General features: G+C 39.6%; 1 protein-coding gene and 1 pseudogene across 1 annotated transcript in view; both read right to left on the reverse strand.

Annotated features, from left to right (window-relative positions):
• LOC115421684 (CCR4-NOT transcription complex subunit 1-like) overlaps positions 1-22,500 on the reverse strand; it is a 969,367-nt pseudogene that overhangs the window by 885,622 nt on the left and 61,245 nt on the right.
• The window catches only part of LOC115421679 (calretinin-like), a 41,359-nt gene continuing 32,010 nt past the window's right edge, over positions 13,152-22,500 (reverse strand). The window contains exons 7-11 of the mRNA XM_030137685.1: positions 18,435-18,490; positions 18,294-18,333; positions 18,097-18,150; positions 14,396-14,467; positions 13,152-13,526 (exon numbers count right to left, since the gene is read on the reverse strand). Coding sequence (XP_029993545.1) covers positions 13,410-13,526; positions 14,396-14,467; positions 18,097-18,150; positions 18,294-18,333; positions 18,435-18,490 — 339 coding nt within the window. The 3' untranslated portion in view covers positions 13,152-13,409. The remainder of the gene's footprint in view (positions 13,527-14,395; positions 14,468-18,096; positions 18,151-18,293; positions 18,334-18,434; positions 18,491-22,500) is intronic.

Raw genomic sequence — 22,500 nt, forward strand, 5'->3', positions numbered from 1 at the left:
ATTTTTTTATTTTTGGTTTTCCCCTGTAAGTCGCTTTGGAAAAAAAGCATCTGCCAAATGCATAAATGTAAATGTAAATAATAAACACAGACATGTCCAGATTTACAGACGTTTACAGTTTCTGTTCCATCACAGATGCTGAGTTTCATCATCACTGCTGTTTTTTTTTTTTTGTTTTTTTTCCATAAATGCCCTGGGACCAACCCAGTCCATTTTGGTCCCAGTAGGCCAAAGTTCAAGGTCACAGCAAGGTCACAACATCTACAGTTTTCCATCTGTCATCACTGAGACATTTTCCAAAATTCATCAAAATTCAAAACGACTCTGATTCTCCTCCAGTTGGATCCACCTGTAGCTTAGAACAATCTCTTGCATCTGGAACTAAACTGTCCACATCCACTGTGGAATGTGGACTCTGTGGACATTTACACTGAAAATCCCTTTTCCCACACATTTAAAATTAGAACTCAACTAATATTGATGTGAATTGAATCTAATTGGACAGACACATGACTGGGACCAGCTTCAACTGTTTGTGTGTATGGAACAACCTGGAAACTGTTGGATTTCAACAGAAAGAGTCGATCCACACATGCACAGCGTTCAGGGTGAAGGAGGAGGTTTGCGTTCTCTGAACACTTGTTGTGTCTATATTTGACCAGTATCCCATCTGTTAAAGACAGTTTGAACAGCAGAAAAATGTGAACTTTGACCTACTTTTCCCCAAGTGTGACCCCATCTATTCGGGGTCAGTGGTAATCTATAAACCCAATTATTTATGAATTCAACCAATAGTTTTGCTGCTAAAGTGTTACAGAGACAATACCCCCTGTGTCCCCTTGGGGGGGGGGGGTTTAATAAGTCATTTCAGGAGGTTTTTCTTCCACTATAAAATGGAGTTATTGATCATCATCTGGTACTTCCTTCCCCTGCATCCCTTAAGGATCCCCTTTCATATGCCCTTCCTGACCATCCTATATTTACTCGGTGGTGGGCAGTAAACATTAATGGACCTTTGGGACGATGAAATGTTAAAGCACGATTAAGATCAGTGGCACTGGCGTCACGCAACAAAGGAAATGGAATGGATTAGATTCTGCAGCTGCTTCCAAGTCTGAAAACTGCAGTGGTAGTAAAGAAGTACCGTAGTCTGGCCCCAGGACACTGTCCGTTTACGGACCAGGGTTGGTCATTCAGCGTTCAGTGCATATTTGAACTGTTTGAATCGGCTGCAGAGACTAGAGAAGACCATGGAACCATGATACCACTGCAGAGGTTAGAGGTTCATTTCAGCCACGCAGAAGCATGAAGATCAGCCCTAATACAGTGTTTGTCAACCTGTTTTGAACCGAGCCCCACTGACGGCATCACTCTAGAAAAGTGTCTGATTTAAACTATGTAAAAAACTGTATTTGCACAACAATAATTTATATATATATATATATACTGTATATATACATAAACATATTTTACAGACTGTATTCCTGTACATATCCACTCACTGTACAAATACTTCAATTTGCACTTTCTGTACATATTACAATGTAAAACCCACTGTAAATAATATATGCATAAACATATATTTTTAATAGACCAGATCCACACATCCAGTTGCTCAAAATGGTCCTTCTATTACAGTTTTGCGCGACATACTGATTTTGCTACACCTGAAAAACCACCTCTTGCTAGTGTGAAAACATTTCATTGAAAAACAAAACTTTTGACTAAATGTTTTTTTTTTTTCCATTTGGCAAATTTTTATGCACAAGTTATATTCGTGCAATTAGAGGGTCAATGGAAAAGAGACTTTGCTCTGAAAACAAAAGCAGTTGAACACAACGCACTCATAAGTTCAAATTCCCAAGTGGAAAGCAAGGTTCTAATAGTTTTGGATTTTTCATTCTAGTTTAGTTCGATTTAGTTTGGACTTTTTTCTCTAATTCAGTTATTTTAATTCGTTTTTAGAGCAGGTTTGATAGTTTTTATTAGTTTTCTTTTTTTTTCTAGATGTTCAGTTGTAGTTCAGTTTTAGTTCAGTTTTAGTTCAGTTGTAGTTCAGTTGTAGTTCAGTTGTAGTTTAGTTGTAGTTCAGTTGTAGTTTAGTTGTAATTCAGTTTTAGTTTAGTTGTAGTTTAGTTGTAGTTCAGTTGTAGTTCAGTTGTAGTTCAGTTTTAGTTTAGTTGTAGTTCAGTTGTAGTTCAGTTGTAGTTCAGTTGTAGTTTAGTTGTAGTTCAGTTGTAGTTCAGTTGTAGTTTAGTTGTAGTTCAGTTGTAATTCAGTTGTAGTTCAGTTGTAGTTTAGTTGTAGTTCAGTTGTAGTTCAGTTGTAGTTCAGTTGTAGTTTAGTTGTAGTTTAGTTGTAATTCAGTTGTAGTTCAGTTGTAGTTCAGTTGTAGTTCAGTTGTAGTTTAGTTGCAGTTCAGTTGTAGTTCAGTTGTAGTTTAGTTGTAGTTCAGTTGTAGTTCAGTTGTAGTTCAGTTGTGGTTCAGTTGTAGTTCAGTTGTAGTTTAGTTGTAGTTTAGTTGTAATTCAGTTGTAGTTCAGTTGTAGTTCAGTTGTAGTTCAGTTGTAGTTCAGCTGTAGTTCAGTTGTAGTTTAGTTGCAGTTCAGTTGTAGTTCAGTTGTAGTTCAGTTGTGGTTCAGTTGTAGTTCAGTTGTAGTTTAGTTGTAGTTCAGTTGTGGTTCAGTTGTAGTTCAGTTGTAGTTCAGTTGTAGTTCAGTTGTAGTTCAGTTGTAGTTTAGTTGTAGTTCAGTTGTAGTTCAGTTGTAGTTCAGTTGTAGTTCAGTTGTAGTTCAGTTGTAGTTTAGTTGTAGTTCAGTTGTAGTTTAGTTGTAGTTTAGTTGTAGTTCAGTTGTAGTTCAGTTGTAGTTCAGTTGTAGTTCAGTGGTCTCTTTTCTCTTCTTCTCTGTGCTCCTATTCAAATCAATCCCAGACAGGACTCTGCTGCTTTAGTCTCCATGTTTCCAGGTAGAGTGGGGACCAGAAGACGACTGGAAACCACAAGTGAACACAAGTGACGGAGCAAAAAGTGTCGTATGGAGACAGCACAGAAAACTGAGAGAGACAAAGAAATCAATTTTGTATCAATCTGACGCTGACAAAGACGAAAATGAAGGGAATTTGATCCATAATTTTTTATCTGTTTTTGTTAGTTTTGTAAACACACAATACAGTTTCAGTTAGTTATGGGTTTTTTTTCTTTTAATTACAGTTTTTATTTATTTCAGTTAACGAAAATGTTTTTACAATTCTAGTTCTGGTCATTTCGTTAGTTTTCGTTAACGATAATAACCTTACACCACAGTGGACCCCCCCCCCCCCCCCCCCCCACTGGAAGAACCCTATGGATTTCAACCTCTATCAGTACTATCAGTCATCCACATGGGGGCGCTGCAGTTGAACATCAGTTTTTTGGACATAAATCATCAATAATCGGCTGATTCAGATGTGGTTCATATTGATGTTCTTTCAGATGTCCATGTTCGACCATCCAGAGTTCAGATGGGCTCATTTTCAGTCACTAGCTGAACCAGCACTTTTGACTCTTTATCACTAGTCTCTTTTCCATCGGACATCTGCATGAAACTGATATATACTAAATGTCAAAAAAACAGAAGTGCGTAATGTCGGTTTTTCTATTAAATCACAAATGTGATGATTTGTTTTTGTGACGACGAGTGACAAACCGTTCAGTGTCATATGGTGCCGCAAGCTAAAGTTGCTAGAACAAAATAAATTGATTTCGTATCAATCCGACATTGACAAAGATGAAAACAAAGGGAAATTTATCCGTAATTTTTGTATGTTTTAGTTAGTTTTATAAACACACAATATGGTTTCAGTTAGTTATCGTTTTTTTCTTTTAATTATAGTTTTTATTTATTTCAGTCAACGAAAATGTTTTTACAATTCTAGTTTTCATCATTTCATTAGTTTTCGAAAATAACCCTGGTGCAAAGGATTGTCTTCCGATTGTACACGAAGGCAGCATTAGTCCCGTCAAACTCAGTAAAGTTAGATTAGTTTGAATAAAGTGAGTAATGATCTGGAAGAGTGGACTCTGCTGATGACACATGGACGTCATCTGTCAAACTGGCACCAGTACGAATGTGTGCGTCTCCAACCAAATCCTGCAGGATCGCTAATTCTGGAGAAATCCTTTCAATCTCTGAGACTATCTGTAAGTCTGAGGACCAGTTAAGCCCGCCACAGAACCAGTGTGAGGCGTACGGCGCTAAAATTAGGGATAAAATAGTCCCTGGGAAGCACAAGAGAAGGCCGACGAGTGCGTTAGTGTTTGGATTTACTGTATGTGTGTGTGTGTGTGTGTGTGTGTGTGTGGTGAATGTAGGTTGGAACATCCATTTTCATTCACTTCTTTAATTCACATGAGCTATATTTAAGGAGTTCATCAATAAAACAGCAGGGTTCCTTTCATCCCTGAATAAATCATTGCCGTTTTCCTCTTGTGTTCAGGCGTTCTCTGCTTCCCCTCCTGAACACTGGGCTTCTGCCGCTTCATCAGTGAACACGACATGTAGGATTCAAAAGTGTAGACGTTCTTATTCTGTCTACGCTACCACGACACCGTTTACAATAAACCACAAATTGGTCTTTTCATCGTGTGGATTCTGGACAGTTTCTAAGACTCAACAACCTAGAGATTAATATCCTCTGGAAATTAAGTCTGGACGTGAAACAGTTCAAATTACAGCTTCAGGAAAGAAATAACCCTGAAACATTTGCTGAAGATGATAAACATCCACAAGGAAACACCTGGTGCAGGACACAGCGTTTATAAAAACAGCTTTGTTCCTGTCACCGTCACTGAGATCAAGAAGAAATAGTGACATTGCACTTTACTAACTTATTTCAGTTATTTATCTTATTTCTTTGCTCTGTTTATTATTATTGTGACTTAATATTTTTACATTTTATGTTCTTATCCTGGTTTTTATCCCAATCAGTGGTTGTCATTATCTTAACTTCTAAAACTCTAAACCAGGGTTCTAAACTCCTGTTCTTTCAGGTTCCACATTCAGTCTGATCTGATCTGCAGTGGACCCAACCAGGAAAAGAAGAACAGAAGAACCCAGAAATAATGACAACTGACAATTTATGTCTGTGTTTTAGTGCAAAAAAAACCCATTAAACTATGAAAATACTTACTTTTATAAACTATCCAAACAAAAAAGATGTGAATAACCTGAAAAAACTGAAATTTCTTCAGAAAAATCAGTGTAATTTTCTCAGTCTTCTTCCTCCACTTCTCATTAGTCCATGTGCATTCTGGATCAGATCTCCAAAGACACTAAACACTGAGGAACAGGAAGAAAAGAGTTCAAACTGGACTGAATTTAATACAGACATTTCAGGTTGGACACATTTGTTCAGGTTAGTCACATTTTATTGGTACAGGAGAGTTTGGAAATGGAAATATTTTTGTAATTTAATATTATTTTTTTCCATTAAACCCAGTAGTAAATCTGCAGTCGTTCTTTTGTGTGGGTTCTTCTACTGTTATTATTTGACTGTAGATCAGATTGGTCTGGATGTGGAACTGACACTAACATGAGTTCCACAGCCTGGACTGGAATTTATACACTTTGTAAATTCATCCCAGTGGTCAGATTGGAACCTTTGGAGGGACGCATGTTTGACAGCCCTGTTCTAAAGAAACCATCTGAGTCCTGTTTAACATGAATGACACAGTATATAGTCTACACAGGATAAATATTATTTGGTCGACCAGTGTTTTCAACCTTGGGCTTGGGACCCCACATGGGGTCGCCTGAAATTTCAAGTAACTGATAAAAAATAAATAAAACTTTCCTAATATAAATCTGTGTTGAGTTGACAGAGCCAGTTCCAGTCCATAGCAGATAAACAGTGGTTGTGAAACTGCAGCACTGTGGTTCTGTTTGTGTGGTTCTGTTTGTGGTTCTGTTTGTGGTTCTGTTTCTCTGTGGTTCTGTTTGTGTGGTTCTGTTTGTGGTTCTGTTTGTGTGGTTCTGTTTGTGTGGTTCTGTTTGTGGTTCTGTTTGTGGTTCTGTTTGTGTGGTTCTGTTTGTGTGGTTCTGTTTGTGTGGTTCTGTTTGTGGTTCTGTTTCTCTGTGGTTCTGTTTGTGTGGTTCTGTTTCTGTGTCAAATGTTCATTGTGGTCAGTTTCAGATGCTGCAGCTCTTTCATAATTCATAGTTTCAGTTGTTGTTTGTTCAGTATTATTGTCCTCCTTGTAAATCACAGCTGGACTGACTGGACAGATCCTGACCAAGGAAAATCACATTCTCCCTTTGCGCAGTAATCTACACCTGGATTAACTGCCTCCGTCCACAATAATAGACATTATATAGACTAAATGTCCTCAAAAATTAACCTGTATTTGAAATAGAGGAGAGAAATGTAGCCTGGTTAAAAAAAAGTAATAAATATGGAAAAGTTATTCTGTTCAACAAATCAATAAATAACAAATAAATTAAGTTCATAAAAACAGAACATGTTCATTTGATTGTAATTCCGGTATTTGTAATAAGGAATTGGTTTGTGTTTGTGTTTTGAAGAAATAAGACAGTAATTCATGTTAATGCTATAATAATAATGCTGTCTGTTGGGTTTTGCATGTGCAAGGAAATGTTTTGATGTGTCATTTATTTGGTGAAGCTTGTCAATTGGTTTTCCTGCTCAGCTGTCATTTCGCTGTCGTCCAATCGTGAGATATGGGGGCGGGACATCCGGGTGGGCAGGTTAGATCGACGCGGAAAAAGAGACTGAATGAACGTCGGACAAACTACCTGTGATTGTGCTGTGAAGTCAGAGTATTGTCCTCCTACCAGGACAGATGCAGAGTTTGTCTGTGGTAAATGGACATACAGAAGCATACAGAAGGTAAATGTTTATACTGTGGTCATCACGGACTGTGTTACTACTGATAATGTTCCAATATAAAGATAAACGTGATTAGCCAATTAGCATGGCGCTAGCATGCTAACGGTGGTTTACACAGGCTAACCTGTAGTAGCCTCATGTTACTTGTGTTAAATGTGTGTTAATGTGGTGTGCAATATGAACTCGGAATGATTTCATGAAAGTGCATAGAGACTGTCCATATGACGGGTTAAAGACATGTATGTGTGTTTTCCAGAGGACAGGACCAACACACACTTCTTGGACCTGGTTTCCGTCGGAGCTGTGAGCGGCACGTGTCATCTGATTGCCAGAGGTCACGTGGGTCAAGGCCGCGGTCATGGATCTCCTGTCTCCCCTTTTCTTCATCATCCATCCATCCATCCATCCATCCATCCATCCATCCATCCATCCATCCATCCATCCATAACCTCCTCATCCTTTTCCCATCATCCACACACGCCACATGCTAACTGAGGACGGACAGTGTGAGTACAAAACCAGTTGCATGTGCTTTTTTTAATTTTCTTTTGCTGGTCCAATGCTGTGTTTCCACTACGAGGTCTCGACTCAACTCGACTCGGCCTTTTTTTCATTTCCAGTACGAACTAGAAAAGCGCTCGGAGAGTGCAGACCTCTACCAAGGCCCGCCTAGAGTGATAAATTGAAATAAGTCATTGAATTGTTGCATTGTATTGTATTGTATAATTCTTAGTCACATGGATAGGGCGCTACAGAAAACTATTACAGGATCAAAAACTAATTAATTTGAGCAAAAATAATGTCTAGGGTTGACAGAAATTTGTGATGTTAAAATGGGGTCAGGAGACAAAAAGGTTGGAACCACTGTTGTATTTTTTATTTATTTTGCCAACTTTTTCACTTGCAAAAACCTTAAATCTCTTGTCGATTGTCCATGAACAAAACATAAGTCTCCATCGTTTCAATAGTTTTTATCAGTTGAATAAGATAAGATCTACTTTATTGATCTTCCAAGTACACACATAGATGTATGATTTTCCTCCTGAGGAGATAAACAACACTCATCGTGCATGTTTTTGGGAGGAGTTTAATTTAAAGTCTAAAATCTGCTCCCAGATGGAAGCAGGAGGCAGTGCTTAGTACGACAGCGTTCAGGGATTGGAGATGCTTTTTACCGTCTGTCGTATTTTCCTCAGACAGAACTGAAGGAAAATTCCTGAAGTCAACATGAAGTAACACATAATAATCAGAGAGAGAGAGACAGAGAGAAGAGGGGAGAGACTATTTATCTATGAAAAAGAAACTCAAACAACTCTAACTTGATCTGTAAAATGGTCAAACCCTGTCCATCAGGTTCCATCTTTAATGCACATGTGTATGTTTGATGTTTCCATGTTAATATTTGAATGTTTCTGCCACAGAAAGTACATTGTGCCAATTATTTTATTTGTTTTTTGGTTGATTTTTTTTTTTTCAAAATACAACTTCGTTAAATTATTTCAGGTTGTGTATCAGTACTTTTTGAACATTTTGAGCACATTGTAACGATGCCGCGATAGTAATAATGATAGCCGTGATAATTTTGGTCACAGTAACCGTGATATGACATGTTCATACGGTTCCATCCCCAGTTTCATCCAACAGTCAGATCTTAGAAAGCATCCACCGTTCTCGTCTTTGACACCTCAGATCTTTGTCCTCACAGCTCGTCTCCGTTGACCGCTCTGTCAGCGTCTGCACCTTCAGCACATCCTTAATTAGATCGGCCTGCACTTTCGTCCCCAAATCTATCAGCATCCCCCTTTTTTTTAATGATGCAGAGTCATTCCAAATTGTCCCCACATCACTGCATCCACTCCCTAAAGCGTTTCCTCCCAACAGCTCGGCTCTGTTCAAACAGTCTGACGCCGACTGCTGAGTCAGCGCTAGACTTGACTAAACAGTAATTAAACATCTCACATTGTCAAAAGGACTGAGATGAGGGAAACGGGCTGCTGTTGGCGGTTTTTCCTTTTTTTTTTTCTCTTTATTCCCTGGACGTACAGCGCCTGCCAGGGGATACAAGGACCCCAGGACTCTATCAGCGTGGAGCTGCAGATGTGTGCAAGGACAGACGAGAATAGGAGGCGCATGTGCCAGCTGGTGTGATTAGGAATAATGTCTGTGGGCTCAAGGATTCACCCAGTGCACAAAATGACAAAGCAATATTTTATATAAAAGATGAGTGCATGAGGAAATGTAGAAGGAGACGAAATGGATTCTTACAGCTTTGGGTGTGAAAGGAAAACTAGCTTTTACAAATGAAAAGTTCTGTTCACAAGTGATAAAACAAACCCTCGACTCAAATCTTTTTGTTTTTGCTGCTGCAGGATATTTGGTGACGACGACAATGGTGTATTAGGACAACATAAGAAAATAAAAGCACCCTTCACTCTGACAAAAATTTTATGAGAATAAAGTCGTCATATTTCGAGAATAAAGCCATAATATTACGAGAATAACATTTTAAAATACTGAGATAAAACCCATAATTTTATGAGAATGAAGTCGTCATATTTTGAGAATAATATCATAAAAAATTAAGATAAAACCCATAATTTCTTGAGAATAAAGCCATAATATTACGAGAATAACATTGTAAAATATTGAGGTAAAACCCATAATTTTATGAGAGTAAAACCATAAAAGTGTTTTTATTTTCGTACTGACCAGTGTTTTTATTTTTGTACTGACCAGAGTTTTTATTTTTTTTCTATTACGCCATCGTATCCTCCAGCTCTTCTCAGCTGAATTCTTGTTGCAGTTATCTACACATTTTCCCTGTGCACCTGCATGTCATATAAAGATTTTAATGCTTGTGTTTAATTGATGTGAGTTTGCACCCGCTCCACAGTGAGAGGGTGTGTGTGTGTGTGTGTGTGTGTGTGCTCTTGTTGTATAATTCAAATGCCTTTAAAAGCATGTCAACTCAATTACAGGGGTTTTACTAGAAATATGTCGTGTCCTTCTGTCTCTGGAGGAACATCTCAGCTCAGAGGCTTCTGGGAAAAACCTCCCATCGTAGATTCCACTGGAAAAGATGCTCCTGTGTTTTTTTTTTTTTTGGTTGTCAGTTTACATCCTTGTTAAACTTTTAAATTTGTCTTGCAGTTCTGTTTTTTGCAGACTTGATGTAAAAGTGCACACTGTGGTTGTGTGACTGCTGATTATCTGAACATACGACGCCCTCAGACTCATTTTAAATGGAATTATTTCCGAACAACTGCAGATGAACGCAGCTCATTTCAGAGCTCCTGTACAACTTCAGGTCAGGCTTTACGGCGTGCAGCAGCTGGCTGGTTTCCTGCAGACGCTCAGATGCAGTCTTGTTTGGTGCGTTGGCTCATTTCATTGACGGGGGAACACGGTGTTGGTGCCTCGGTGCACAGTCAGCGGTATCACTACAATCCATCCAGTGGTTTTCATTACACAACTGGGACAAAGACATCAGGCTGCAAATGAAGTTGTCTGAGTAAAAGGCAAACGGACGCATTATTCCATCATCTTCCTCCACACGTGTGAAAACCCCCACCCACCTCTGGTACTGTCCTGGTGTGAAGACTATCACTAACTTTACTGTGGATCTATTCCACACCTTTAGTGGGAAACTACTGTCATTTATTACAAGGGCTGTAAGAAAAGATCAGTTCTGCAATATATCGTGATATTTCATTTCCCAATACTGTATTGATATTAAAAAGTACCGTGTGGATATTTTTAGGTATTTATTCAAATGCAGATATTATGGAGGTCCATTTTAGTTTTTTTGTTTTTCTTTTCTGTTTCTATTTTATTTATTATTATTTAACACTCTTTTCTTAAATAATGTTCGTTCCTTTGTTGGGATTGAACTCAAATCCTGTTCTGATGTTAGTTGTGAACTAATAGAATCTGAACATTTGAACAGGATCTGAAACTGGAATGTCTGGAAAACAGAATTTCAGTTTGAACACAGTTTGAACATTTGGTGATAGAACATTAGATCCTGTTGGGATCAGATAAAAATGTGTTTAGTATTTGTGCAGATTTATTCTGTAACTCAGTTCTTCGAGGAAATAATCATTTAAAAAAAGTAACAAACAAAAAATTGCCTTTTTAATAGTATCATGATGTATCGTGATATATCGTATTGTGATCCTAGTATTGTGATTTGTATCGTATCGCCAGATTCTTGCCGATACACAGCCCTATTTATTACATGTCAAAGGGCAACTTTAATGGTAATTTCATCTGTCTGTCTGTGCTCTAACGGTCACATTTCTATCTTTATTAATATTAAACCATGTCCTAATGTAAAATAAACCTGTTTTGCATTAAATTGGTGAAAATGGGGTTTGTAGTTTAGACTAAATCAGTAACACCTACTTTATGAAACTTTTAAGACTCAGGTGTCAAACATGCCAAAACCGGCCCACTAAAGGTTCCAATCCAGCCCATGGGATGAATTTGCGAAGTGCAAGTTAGGGCATCAAACTCAAAAGTAATATCATAGTAACCTATAAATAATGACAACACCAATTTTTTCCTCTTTGATTTAGTGCAAAAAACATTTAATTATGAAAATATTTACATTTACAAACTATCCTGGACCAGTAAAATGTGAATAACCTGAACAAATATGAACAACCTGAAATGTCTGAAGAAAATTCAGCCCAATTTGAACTCTTTTCTTCCTGTTCCTCAGTGTTTAGTGTCTTTGTAGATCTGATCTGTAATGCACATGGATAAATGATAAGTCAAGGCAGAATATTGATAAAATTGTACTTATATTTCTTTACAAATTTCATTTTTTTCAGGTTATACACATCTTTTTTGTTTAGATAGTTTGTAAATATAACCAGATTAAAAATATTGTTATATTGTCTTGTCACCAAATCCTGATTGGGTATTCAGAAACATCCTTTTAGTATTATCGAAGAAGGTTCTATAATAGTTCTGTCAAAGTTACTAAATACCTGTACTGTCGTTTTAAATCTGAACTGCCGGCGCGAGTCAGTGATGTCATCGCGTTGCTTTTTCCTCAGTCCACGCTAGATGCACTGAGGAAAGGTAGGTTCTGTTGCTTTCTACTGCAATTTCAGTAAATGTTTTGGCAGACATATGGGTTCTAACGCTGCAGGGCTCTGTGTGGAGCTGTGCTGGAGGGAAAGGCCGCTGCCGTCTACACATTGTTTTAATAAGACACTTTATTGTACAGGTATGTCATTTGTTTTTATTTTACATTTTATTCACACTTAAAGTTGGTTGCATTATGCCCAAAGTGTTACGTGTGTATACATGGTTAATTTAAAAGTACAGAGTTCGTGCTAGATGCGCTGAGGAAAAGGGTCTGTGTGGAGCTGTGCTGGAGGGAAAGACTGCTGCCGTCTACACAGACATTGTTTTCATAAGTCACTTTATTTTACAGATGTGCTGGAAAAAGTAAATATCAACTGAGTCTACAACTGCTGTGGTCCGAGTCGTCCTTCCTGACTAACACTACGCAGATTAACAGGTTAATGGATGTGCCGCTGATTCCAAGCAAGCTGGAACTAAGAGCCAAAAGCACACCCGTTACATAAACGCAAATATTGGCATAATTTAATGTCGTTTTTTGCACTAAAACCATTTGGAGTTGTCATTATTTATTGGCTATCATGCTATTATTTTACTGGTCCGACCCACTTCAGATTAAATTGGGCTGAATGTGCCCCCCCCCCCCCCCCCCCCAGACGAAAATGAGTTTGACAACCTTGCTTTAAGACGTACACTAATAAACACGTTATTGGTGAATATGTGGACTTTCCTTCTTCAAGCCATAACCACCACTGGTGAATTCTTTTCAGGAAAATCATGATCAAACAGTATCAAAGTCATTTTATCATAACATTTTATTTTTTTTTTTTTTAATTGACAGTATCAGCCAAAATCAAACAATGTAAATGAAATATCATGGGAATAGTACATAAGAGGTTTCGGGACAAAGAGGAGGTGAAAAAAAAAGTCAATATCAGATCCATCACATATTATAAATAAGATAAATTCAAACACAGTTTCTGCACTTTTGTTTGACTATATATTGAATCTAATGCAAAGTTGAAAGAGCGAGGGAATGGAGGAGTCAATGAAGCCGGGGTCAGGAGGTCATTTCTGTGGAAGAAGGGATATGGGCTTTGGTCTTTGGAGTTTCGCAAGCCACGCACACCGGGGGGGGGGGGGGGGGGGGGGGGGGGGGTTGGGGGTGTGGAGAAACTGTAGGTTTGAGTCGGATCATGTCATGTTTGGGGGGGGGGGCGGGCGGGCGCGGGGAGTTGTGCTGACGGTGTACAGTATCATTCATTCTAAAATTGTAACATCAAGGGCATTGGGACGAGGAGGGGGAGGTGTCTGGCACATGCACCTGGTATATGATTCCAGGCAGCTGGAGGTGGTTGTGGTGTCAGGGGGAGGGGCAGGGGGGCGGGGCAGGCAGAGAAAATGATGATATGCAACGAGAGGAGGAGGAGTCACACCATTGGTTCCCTGCAGAGGACGATCTCTAGCTCACTGCGGTAGAGCTTCCCTCCGTCAGACAGAGCCATGATGCTCTGGATGTAACCGGCCAGGTTCTTCAGGTCCACCTCCTGGGGTAGGGTCAGAACACACCGACGTTTAGGGTTGGAACTTTTTAAGATTTTTTTGTATTCCATAAACACTTTTAGTGGCTTGCAAAAAAGCTATTACATGGAACTGGGGAAGGACAGAAGCACCAACGCAGGACCAGTGGATTGAAATTATTGATGGAATATATAGAATGAAAAGGGTGACTCATAGACTGACTACAGGAAACACAAAAGGACAAAAAGAATAAATGGACTGTTTACAGAGCGAAGAATGATGGAAAGACTGAATAAACATGTGTTTAGTATTTGTGCAGATTTCTGAAGTAATTCAATTCTTCCAGGAAAAAATCCTTGAAAAAATCATGAATCGTGATATATCGTATTGTGACCCTAGTATTGTGATTTGTATTGTTTTGCCAGATTCTTGTCTAGTTATCAAGGAGAAGAAATCCAACCAAATCTGTCTGAGTTATCGACTAAACACCAAACACTTGGGGGTAAAACTATCATGTCCCTGAAACTCTTAGGTAGTGATGCCATTTCAATATCAGCAGACTTTAAAAAAATCCAACTTTTAATCCCTTTATTGATATTATTAATTTTTTCATTCGTCTGTATTCTTATCACAGTCACATCTAAACAGGACAGTATCCTGCTGCAGTTGGATCTGCTGTGTTGCCTCTCACTTAAATGCATTGTGTGTAGAGCTGGTGATTAATAATTCCAAGTGCACTTATGTCCTCTTCAAATGACTTGCTTCCTTTCCTTTTTTCCTTTCTTCTTTGCCTCTTCTAACACGGCTTTGAACATTACAGTATTGACTGTTGCCTTCACTAAAACGTCATGGAACTATCAGCTGGAGTGTGTGCAGAATCTGTTCCTGAACTCACCTTCTTATTCGTCTGGTAAAGGTCCCGTAGAAGGGCCTCCAACTCCTGCTCGTCGATGTAGCCGTTCCCGTCCTGAAACGACATCGTATTTGGTCTCATTTAATGTTAAAAACAAACAGGAAGTGGCCAAATCAGTGGAGTAATTTTCCTGAACAGCAGGCAGACTTTAAAACAGAACGCCTTCATCCCCCTTAAATAGTGCACTGTACAGCAGCTTTTCTTGGAACGTGAGCTTTTAGATTTTTTGGGCACAGCTCGGCTGCGAATTCATTCAATATTTTATGGCAACCGTCTCCGCTGCGGCAGCCAAACGACCATTCATGAACAGAGAGTTAAAGACTGGCCATTCACAGCTTTGGAAAGGGGGTTATAGCTGAAAAGTCCATTTGGAACCACTTTGTTCATTAATGAATGAGGTCTCGTGGCAGTGTTTAGGGTTTAGGGGCCAGAAAACAAGTCCAAATAGTTGGAAACGTTCCCTTGGCAACTGGCACCAAATTATGATCTGTTCATTTTGGCTCCATCTCAAGTCGACCGCAGAGCTCCGACGCCTGCCAATCTGATTTTTTTTTCTAACTTTGATGTTTACAAAGCTGCAGCGAAGTGTCCTAGATCTTGGGAATAAAGTGTGAATTCTATTTATTTTCCCTTTTTTAAGGATGAAAGACTCGAGGCTCCGCAGCGTTGATGGAAAGCTGAGTGACAGCAGGTAGCGGCCGGTCTTGGGATACTTTGCGTGCCATGGTGCCTTTGAGCAGCGTTCAAGGCCTTGCACAGTTGTGATTCCTGTTAGCGTCCAGCTGACAAGCCACACTTTGCCTTTCCCACGATCCCAGAACCAGACCCAGCACCAGCGTCCGCCTGTGGTTTATCTGCAGGGGCCGAGCTCATAGCACAACACTGAGGCTAATTCCACACTTAAATAAATGGTGGTGGTCCATGTGTGGAGCGTGGACATGAATGGGCCGCAGTGGCTCATCTGTTGCTGCGTTTCCACTACGTGGTATTGGCTTGACTCGACTCGGCCTTTTTGCGTTTCCATTACGAAAAAGGACCTGGAATCTTGTACCCGGTACTAGTTTTTTGGTATCACCTCGGCCAACGTTCCAGGACTGGGGACCAGATACTAAAAGGTGACGTGTAAACACTGCAGACCACTGATTGGTCAGAGTCGTCTCTGTGACCCGCCCTTTTACAAAAAACAGATGCAGAAGTGGACAGTAACTATGTTGGTAGGTTCATCCACATGATGACAGTCTGTAAAACTACACCATTCAGTCAGGAGGTTCCAGTGATGGAAGTGTTCCAGTTTTTGCCGGAAATCCGTTTTTTCCCGAAAACTGAGCATATGTTCCGGTAAATTAAATGTGTCCGGATCATTACCGTCTGGTTTGGCGACATTTCAGAAAGAAAATTACACATAAATCACTCCAAAAAGTGTAAATTCTGTTTATTTTGGTCCATCTCATGGGTGCAGCCATATTGCTTTCTTCTCCATTCGTCTTGGCCAATGAGATGCTTGTTTACAACGCGGAACTTGTATCGACGGCTCTGATTGGTCCGTTGATGACATGTGGTCTGTTTCGCGTCTCTGGAGACAAGATGGCAGATTCACTTTGAGTATTTTACCGCCAGTGTATTTGGTGTAAATATTGTGTGAAATGTCAGAATTCCTGGTCCTTCAGCGTGGGGATGAACTGAAGTGTGAGGCAGGAATCCAACAGAAGTTCAAGTGGTCCACGCTCCAGGAAACTGAGAGAAATGGAGATTTTCTGTTGCAGTACGTCTGGAAGACAAGCACACCAGGTCTGTTCCTCATTGAAGTGGTTCAGTTGATTGTAGTATTTCACCACCTGGCTGTGCTGTGTACAGGCATACGGTATTTCTTTGTCCTCTGTATTACGTAATTAATATGGCAAATAAATATCATATTAAATGTCTGTGTCCACCACAGATTATGTAGAATAAGGAAGCAGTTTGCATAAATGGCAATATTTCATAGAAGCCTTCTTAGAAACACTGTTTTCTCATTGTTATCTTCTTCTTCTATATGAATATGATCCCCTTTTTCAAAGGGGCACCTGCTTCACATTGTGTGTACATTCCAGGAATCCACTGGTGACTGTTCTCCTGTCGTGTAGAAGTTAGTGACAGATGGAAAGCCTGGACTTCCATATCTGAACATTATATTAAATGAGGTTACTATTGTTGATGAGCCTCTTTTCTCATGTTTCTAAGAGACCAATGTTTTTACCAGATACTGAATCTGTCCATAATCTACCTGTGACAGTGTTTGAAGTACATCAGTAAGAGAATTAGTGGAACAGAATGTTTAAGAAGACATATCAAGATTTGATCAAATGTTTGACCAAATTCCTGTGTGAGCTGTATTTTTTCATTAATTTAGAACCTTAATGCTTTACAGGTTTTTGCTTCCACAGTGCACCAGAATGCACTTATGAGCATGCAGAATGACATGCTCAGAAAAGTTCAGGTTTTTTTTCTTTCCTCACTTTCATCACTGAGGTTCAGACTTTGGTGGCTGACGTAAAAATTCAGCATGAGCTTGATGAGACAACACGTAACAAGCGAGTTTATCAGCGACTCTTAGCAGACGACACGGAAGTAACGCGCCGCACCGCTATGACGACCAGGTACTGTAAAGTGGGTAGTATCCTGTAATGGAAACGGTCTGGAATAGGACCTGGTACCAGAGTGGAGTCGAGTTGAGCCGGTTCCACATAGTGGAAACGCGGCATTAGCGTTCAGCTAACCGGCCACACTTCACCTTTCCCACGATCCCAGCACCAGCGTCCGCCTGTGTTTTATGTGCAGGGGCCGAGCTCGTAGCAGAACGTTGAGGCTAATTCCACACATAAACGGTGGTGGTTGGTGTGCGGAGCGTGGACATGAACGGGCTGCAGCGGCTCATCTATAATTGAACGTTCAGCCCTGTCCTCTGTGAACCGACCGGGGAAAGTACAAGCCCTCATGCACGCAAACTGCTGTGAGGGAGCGCTGCGTTTGAACTTCCTACTCCCCAAATTCATTTCCAAGGTCAGCGTTGGGTAGAAAAGCCTCCAGACGGAGCCGGAGTCGCTCAAAATCGACCGTAGTAAAACATTTATTCAGCTTTCAGCCACTGCTCCAGCTTTTACACAAGTTCATCTAGAAAAGAAGACATGGTTGAAAGCCCTGCAGAAGAACAGCAAAGATATTTTGGTACCACTTTGTAAAAAAAACTGCCCTTACAAAGGATCTATAAATGTCTAACAAATACTTCATGGATAGGATTGATCATGAATAAATGATTGTACAGCAGCGATTACATTTCATATTGATTCAGGTTCAGTATTTGGATGATCCAGATCCAGTATTCAGACCCACACCCAGTATTCAGATCCAGTATTCAGACCCACACCCAGTATTCAGATCCAGTATTCAGACCCACATCCAGTATTCAGACCCAGATCCAGTATTCAGACCCAGATCCAGTATTCAGACCCCAGATCCAGTATTCAGACCCACACCCAGTATTCAGATCCAGTATTCAGACCACACCCAGTATTCAGATCCAGTATTCAGACCCAGATCCAGTATTCAGACCCAGATCCAGTATTCAGACCCAGTTTTCAGATCCAGATCCAGTATTCAGACCCAGATCCACTGTACTCCCTTTAACCCACTCTTGTGTCTCTTACCTTGTCATAGTACGTAAAAATGGCGCTGAACTCCTCGGTGGTCAACTTCACACCCTGTACAAACAAACGTGAACATGAATGAACAGATTATAAGTAAAAAAAAACAAAACTGTTACATAATAAAACTTTTTTACAAATAAATCCTTAACATTCCATTTTTGGTGTAAACCTAATTTCTTTTTGCCAGTGTTTCTTACCTGGAATTTGAGCAGGAAGTTCTCCTGAACTGGCAGCAGTCTGTGGACAGAAGGACGTCATTAATTAATGGACACAAAAGATGTTCAGTTATTTTAAAATCCACTTTAAAAGCGTCTAGAAGTGAGTCGGTCACACATTACCTGGCCATCTCCGACAGGCCCAGCTTCCCATCTCCATTCAGATCAAACATCCTGAGCTACAAAGAGGAAGTGGAGCGCAGACGGAGGAGGACACAAGAAGCACAAAGTAAAAAGAAAGGCTTTTTTAAAGACGATAAAGGTGCAGGTGCTCCAATAAATAGTATAAAATAAGAAACACTGACTCAGAAACAGCATTTAAAACCTACAACTGTGTGTATGTTCACTGTTCTGTCACAGGATTTAAGGGGAATTTGTTTAGAATAACAATCAGAAAATGCATTTTTCTGAGGAAATAACCTTAAATTAAACCTTTCATTTCCCTGAATGCACAGATACTGTTCCAAAGCCGCTCCTACCCAGCAGCTGTGTTCTGGACAGTCTGATAATGCTTCGTATTTTAACTGAATGTCAGTTAAATGTTAAGAATTGCTTCTAACAAGTTAATGTTAAATGTACTCAAACAAACCCAACTGATCCTCAGGATGTTTAACCCTTAAAGACCCAAACATTCACAGGGAAATAAAAGCATCTACTGATCGGAACTGTTTCAGAACCACTGATCCGATCAATAAGTATCAATAATTAAGGTCAAATACAGCTATTCATCTGTTCACCTTTAACCCTTACAGACCCAAACGTCCACCTTTAACCCTTAAAGACCCAAACATCCGCCTTTAACCCTTACAGACCCAAATTCAATATTTAAACTCATTCTGTCTGATGTCAGTGGGATTTTATTTCTTGTTCTGAACACTGTTTGATCAAATTCTGTCATTTTTGTTTAGTTTTAAGGCCCATTATGGTTTTCTAGTTGATAGACGTTTTTGCTCAATATCAGACAATTTAACCAGATTTCAGAATGTTAGGCCTATTTCTAGCAGGACTTTTTTTTTTAGTGTGTGCATCATAATCAACAGCAGTAACTGCTAAACTGAACACCCCTGAATGCTCCCACTGCCATTCAACATCCTATTATAGGAGTCTGTTAATGCTCATTTCTGTTTCGGTTTTATCATCATAGGTTTTCTACAGCCTGTTTCGTATATTAGTGTATAAAAGAAGCTTCAGGTCAGGTCAGCTGTGCGGCTGCAGGATGAAGCAGATGTTTGCACATCTGGGTCCAATAACCCACACAATAACCTGCAGGATATGATGGTTTTCAGGACACAAAGCTGCCACTGCGACAGCGTCCTTATGTTTGGTCTGATGGAAGTACAAGCCTGAGTGGAGCTGATGTCACAGTAAAGCATGGAGTTTTTCAGCATTTGGAATCTGAGTTTTCAATACATCTTATTAAAATAGTTAAATTTGTCTGTTTTCATGACAGTAGTTTGTGTAATCTTTGTGCTAGATTGTTTGTTCTTCAGGACGTCACTTTCTTCAAGATTTTTTCACATACACCTTCAAAGTTCTGAATAAAATAAACCAGTGGTTCCAACCTTTTTCAGGTCCTGACCCCATTTTAGCATCACACATTTCTGGCGACCCCAGACTTTCAAAACATAGACATTTTTTTGCTGAAATTAATTTAATTTTCCTTGGTCAGGTTATGTACAGTCAGTCCAGCTTGTATTTACAAGGCTGAAAATTAATACTGAACAAACAAGAACTGAAACTATGAATTATGAAAGAGCTGCAGCAGCTGAACTGGAAGGGGTCTGAGCCTATCTTGGCTGTTGTTGACTTCTTTTGATTTTGCCTTTATATACTATATAAAGAAATGTTTCCTATACCCATGTTTGGGATCTTATTTTTCAGCACAACTTCATCTATCTCATCTGTCTATTATTTTTTCACTTTAACCTACTATATCAACACAAAAGGACAAAAAATACACAAAAAAAATCTAATTTGAAAAATGTATAGAATTTATTACATAAACGACACAAAGATGCTTAACAAACCTTTTCAAAGACTTTGAAAGTGAATATTGGTTCCAAATATTAAGTATATACAATCAAAATTGTAATAAAATAAAAAATATACTCAAATATTTGACCTAAAAGCTTATCTTTACATAGGCGTTCTCTCTGGTTTTCTCAGTCAGTTACGAGAAATTCCAGGTGACCCCATGTGGGGTCCTGACCCCAAGGTTGAAAAACACTGAAATAAACCTTTGTAAATGCTAACCATCAGTTCAGGTATAGTTGGGGGCTGTTTTCACTGTCATAGACCTAAACAAACGCTGTCGACCTAAACCATCTACTGATCTAAACTGTCATTAACTTCTGATCCACTAATCCTGTCAACACATGGACATAACTGAGGTCAAATGCACTTTCTCTGTTTTTTGTGGTCATCAGATATGACCCATTTGGATGTTCAGAGGCTATGAAACACTGTCATCTTCTACAACCTGGGGGTGGGGGCTCTCCCAGGGAGTGTTAGGAAAATACCTGATTTTCATTGAAAAAATGCAAAATGTAGAGGATAATATTAAAATAAGTTATGGTATACTGTAATTTACAATATATTTTTTAATATTGTCGAGAGAAAAAAAATCATTTGGAAATCACCACAAAAATAGTTGTGGGTCTTTAAGGGTTAATTAAGGAGCGTTTGGGTCTTTAAGGGTTAATTAAGGAGCGTTTGGGTCTTTAAGGGTTAATTAAGGGGCCTTTGGGACACTAATGCTGCGTTTCCACTATGTAGTACCAGCTCAACTCAGCTCGGCCTTTTTTTGTTTCCATTATGTGAAAGAATCTGGTACCTGGTACTAAGTTTTAGTATCTGCTTCAGTGAGGTTCCAAAACAGGTGAAGAGAAACTGACATGTAAACACTGCAGACCTCTGATTGGTCACAGATGTCTGCATCATCAATGTGCGACAGCCATTTAAAAACCAGATTCTGAAGTGGACAGTAAACCTATCAGTAGGTTAATCCATGATGAACGCCTACAGGACCACACTGAGGTGGGCCCAGCAGGTCCAGACAGCTCTGTCCTGGAATGGAAACGGTCTGGAATAGGACCTGGTACCAGAGTCCAGTCCATTCCAGTCTAGTCCAGTTCAGTCTAGTCCGGTCCAGTTCAGTCCAGTCAGTTCCATGTAGTCCAGATACTGAGTCATCAGACTGAGTTTCTATGAGACCAGTTCCTTAAAGGAGTGACTGCCGGTTCCATTCCAAACACATTTACATGTGGACTCAATAACCAGTCCAACCAGATTAGTGAAATAAATGTGGTGCATGAAACAGCATGTCCTGTTTTTACAGAGAATCAAACATGAGTAGGTGGTTTAATGTTGGTAAAATATAAAAAAGTACAAATGAACTGTTTCAGTGCATCATGTGTGCAGGACACTGACAATGTTTACCTGTGTGTGTGTGTGTGTCCTTACTATGGTCTGTGTGTATGTGTGTGTGTCTTTACTATGGTCTGTGTGTGTGTGTGTGTGTGTGTGTCCTTACTATGGTCTGTGTGTATGTGTGTGTGTCTTTACTATGGTCTGTGTGTGTGTGTGTGTGTGTGTGTGTCTTTACTATGGTCTGTGTGTATATGTGTGTGTGTGTGTCCTTACTATGGTCTGTGTGTATATGTGTGTGTGTGTGTCCTTACTATGGTCTGTGTGTGTGTGTGTGTCCTTACTATGGTCTGTGTGTATGTGTGTGTGTGTCTTTACTATGGTCTGTGTGTGTGTGTGTGTGTCTTTACTATGGTCTGTGTGTATATGTGTATGTGTGTGTGTGTGTGTCCTTACTATGGTCTGTGTGTATATGTGTGTGTGTCCTTACTATGGTCTGTGTGTATATGTGTGTGTGTGTGTCCTTACTATGGTCTGTGTGTGTATGTGTGTGTGTGTGTCCTTACTATGGTCTGTGTGTATATGTGTGTGTGTGTGTCCTTACTATGGTCTGTGTGTATGTGTGTGTGTGTGTGTCCTTACTATGGTCTGTGTGTGTATGTGTGTGTGTGTGTCCTTACTATGGTCTGTGTGTATATGTGTGTGTGTGTGTGTCCTTACTATGGTCTGTGTGTATATGTGTGTGTGTGTGTGTCCTTACTATGGTCTGTGTGTATATGTGTGTGTGTGTGTGTCCTTACTATGGTCTGTGTGTGTATGTGTG

The sequence above is a fragment of the Sphaeramia orbicularis genome, chromosome 6, assembly GCF_902148855.1.
Source record: "Sphaeramia orbicularis chromosome 6, fSphaOr1.1, whole genome shotgun sequence".
Classification (NCBI taxonomy): Eukaryota; Metazoa; Chordata; class Actinopteri; order Kurtiformes; family Apogonidae; genus Sphaeramia; species Sphaeramia orbicularis.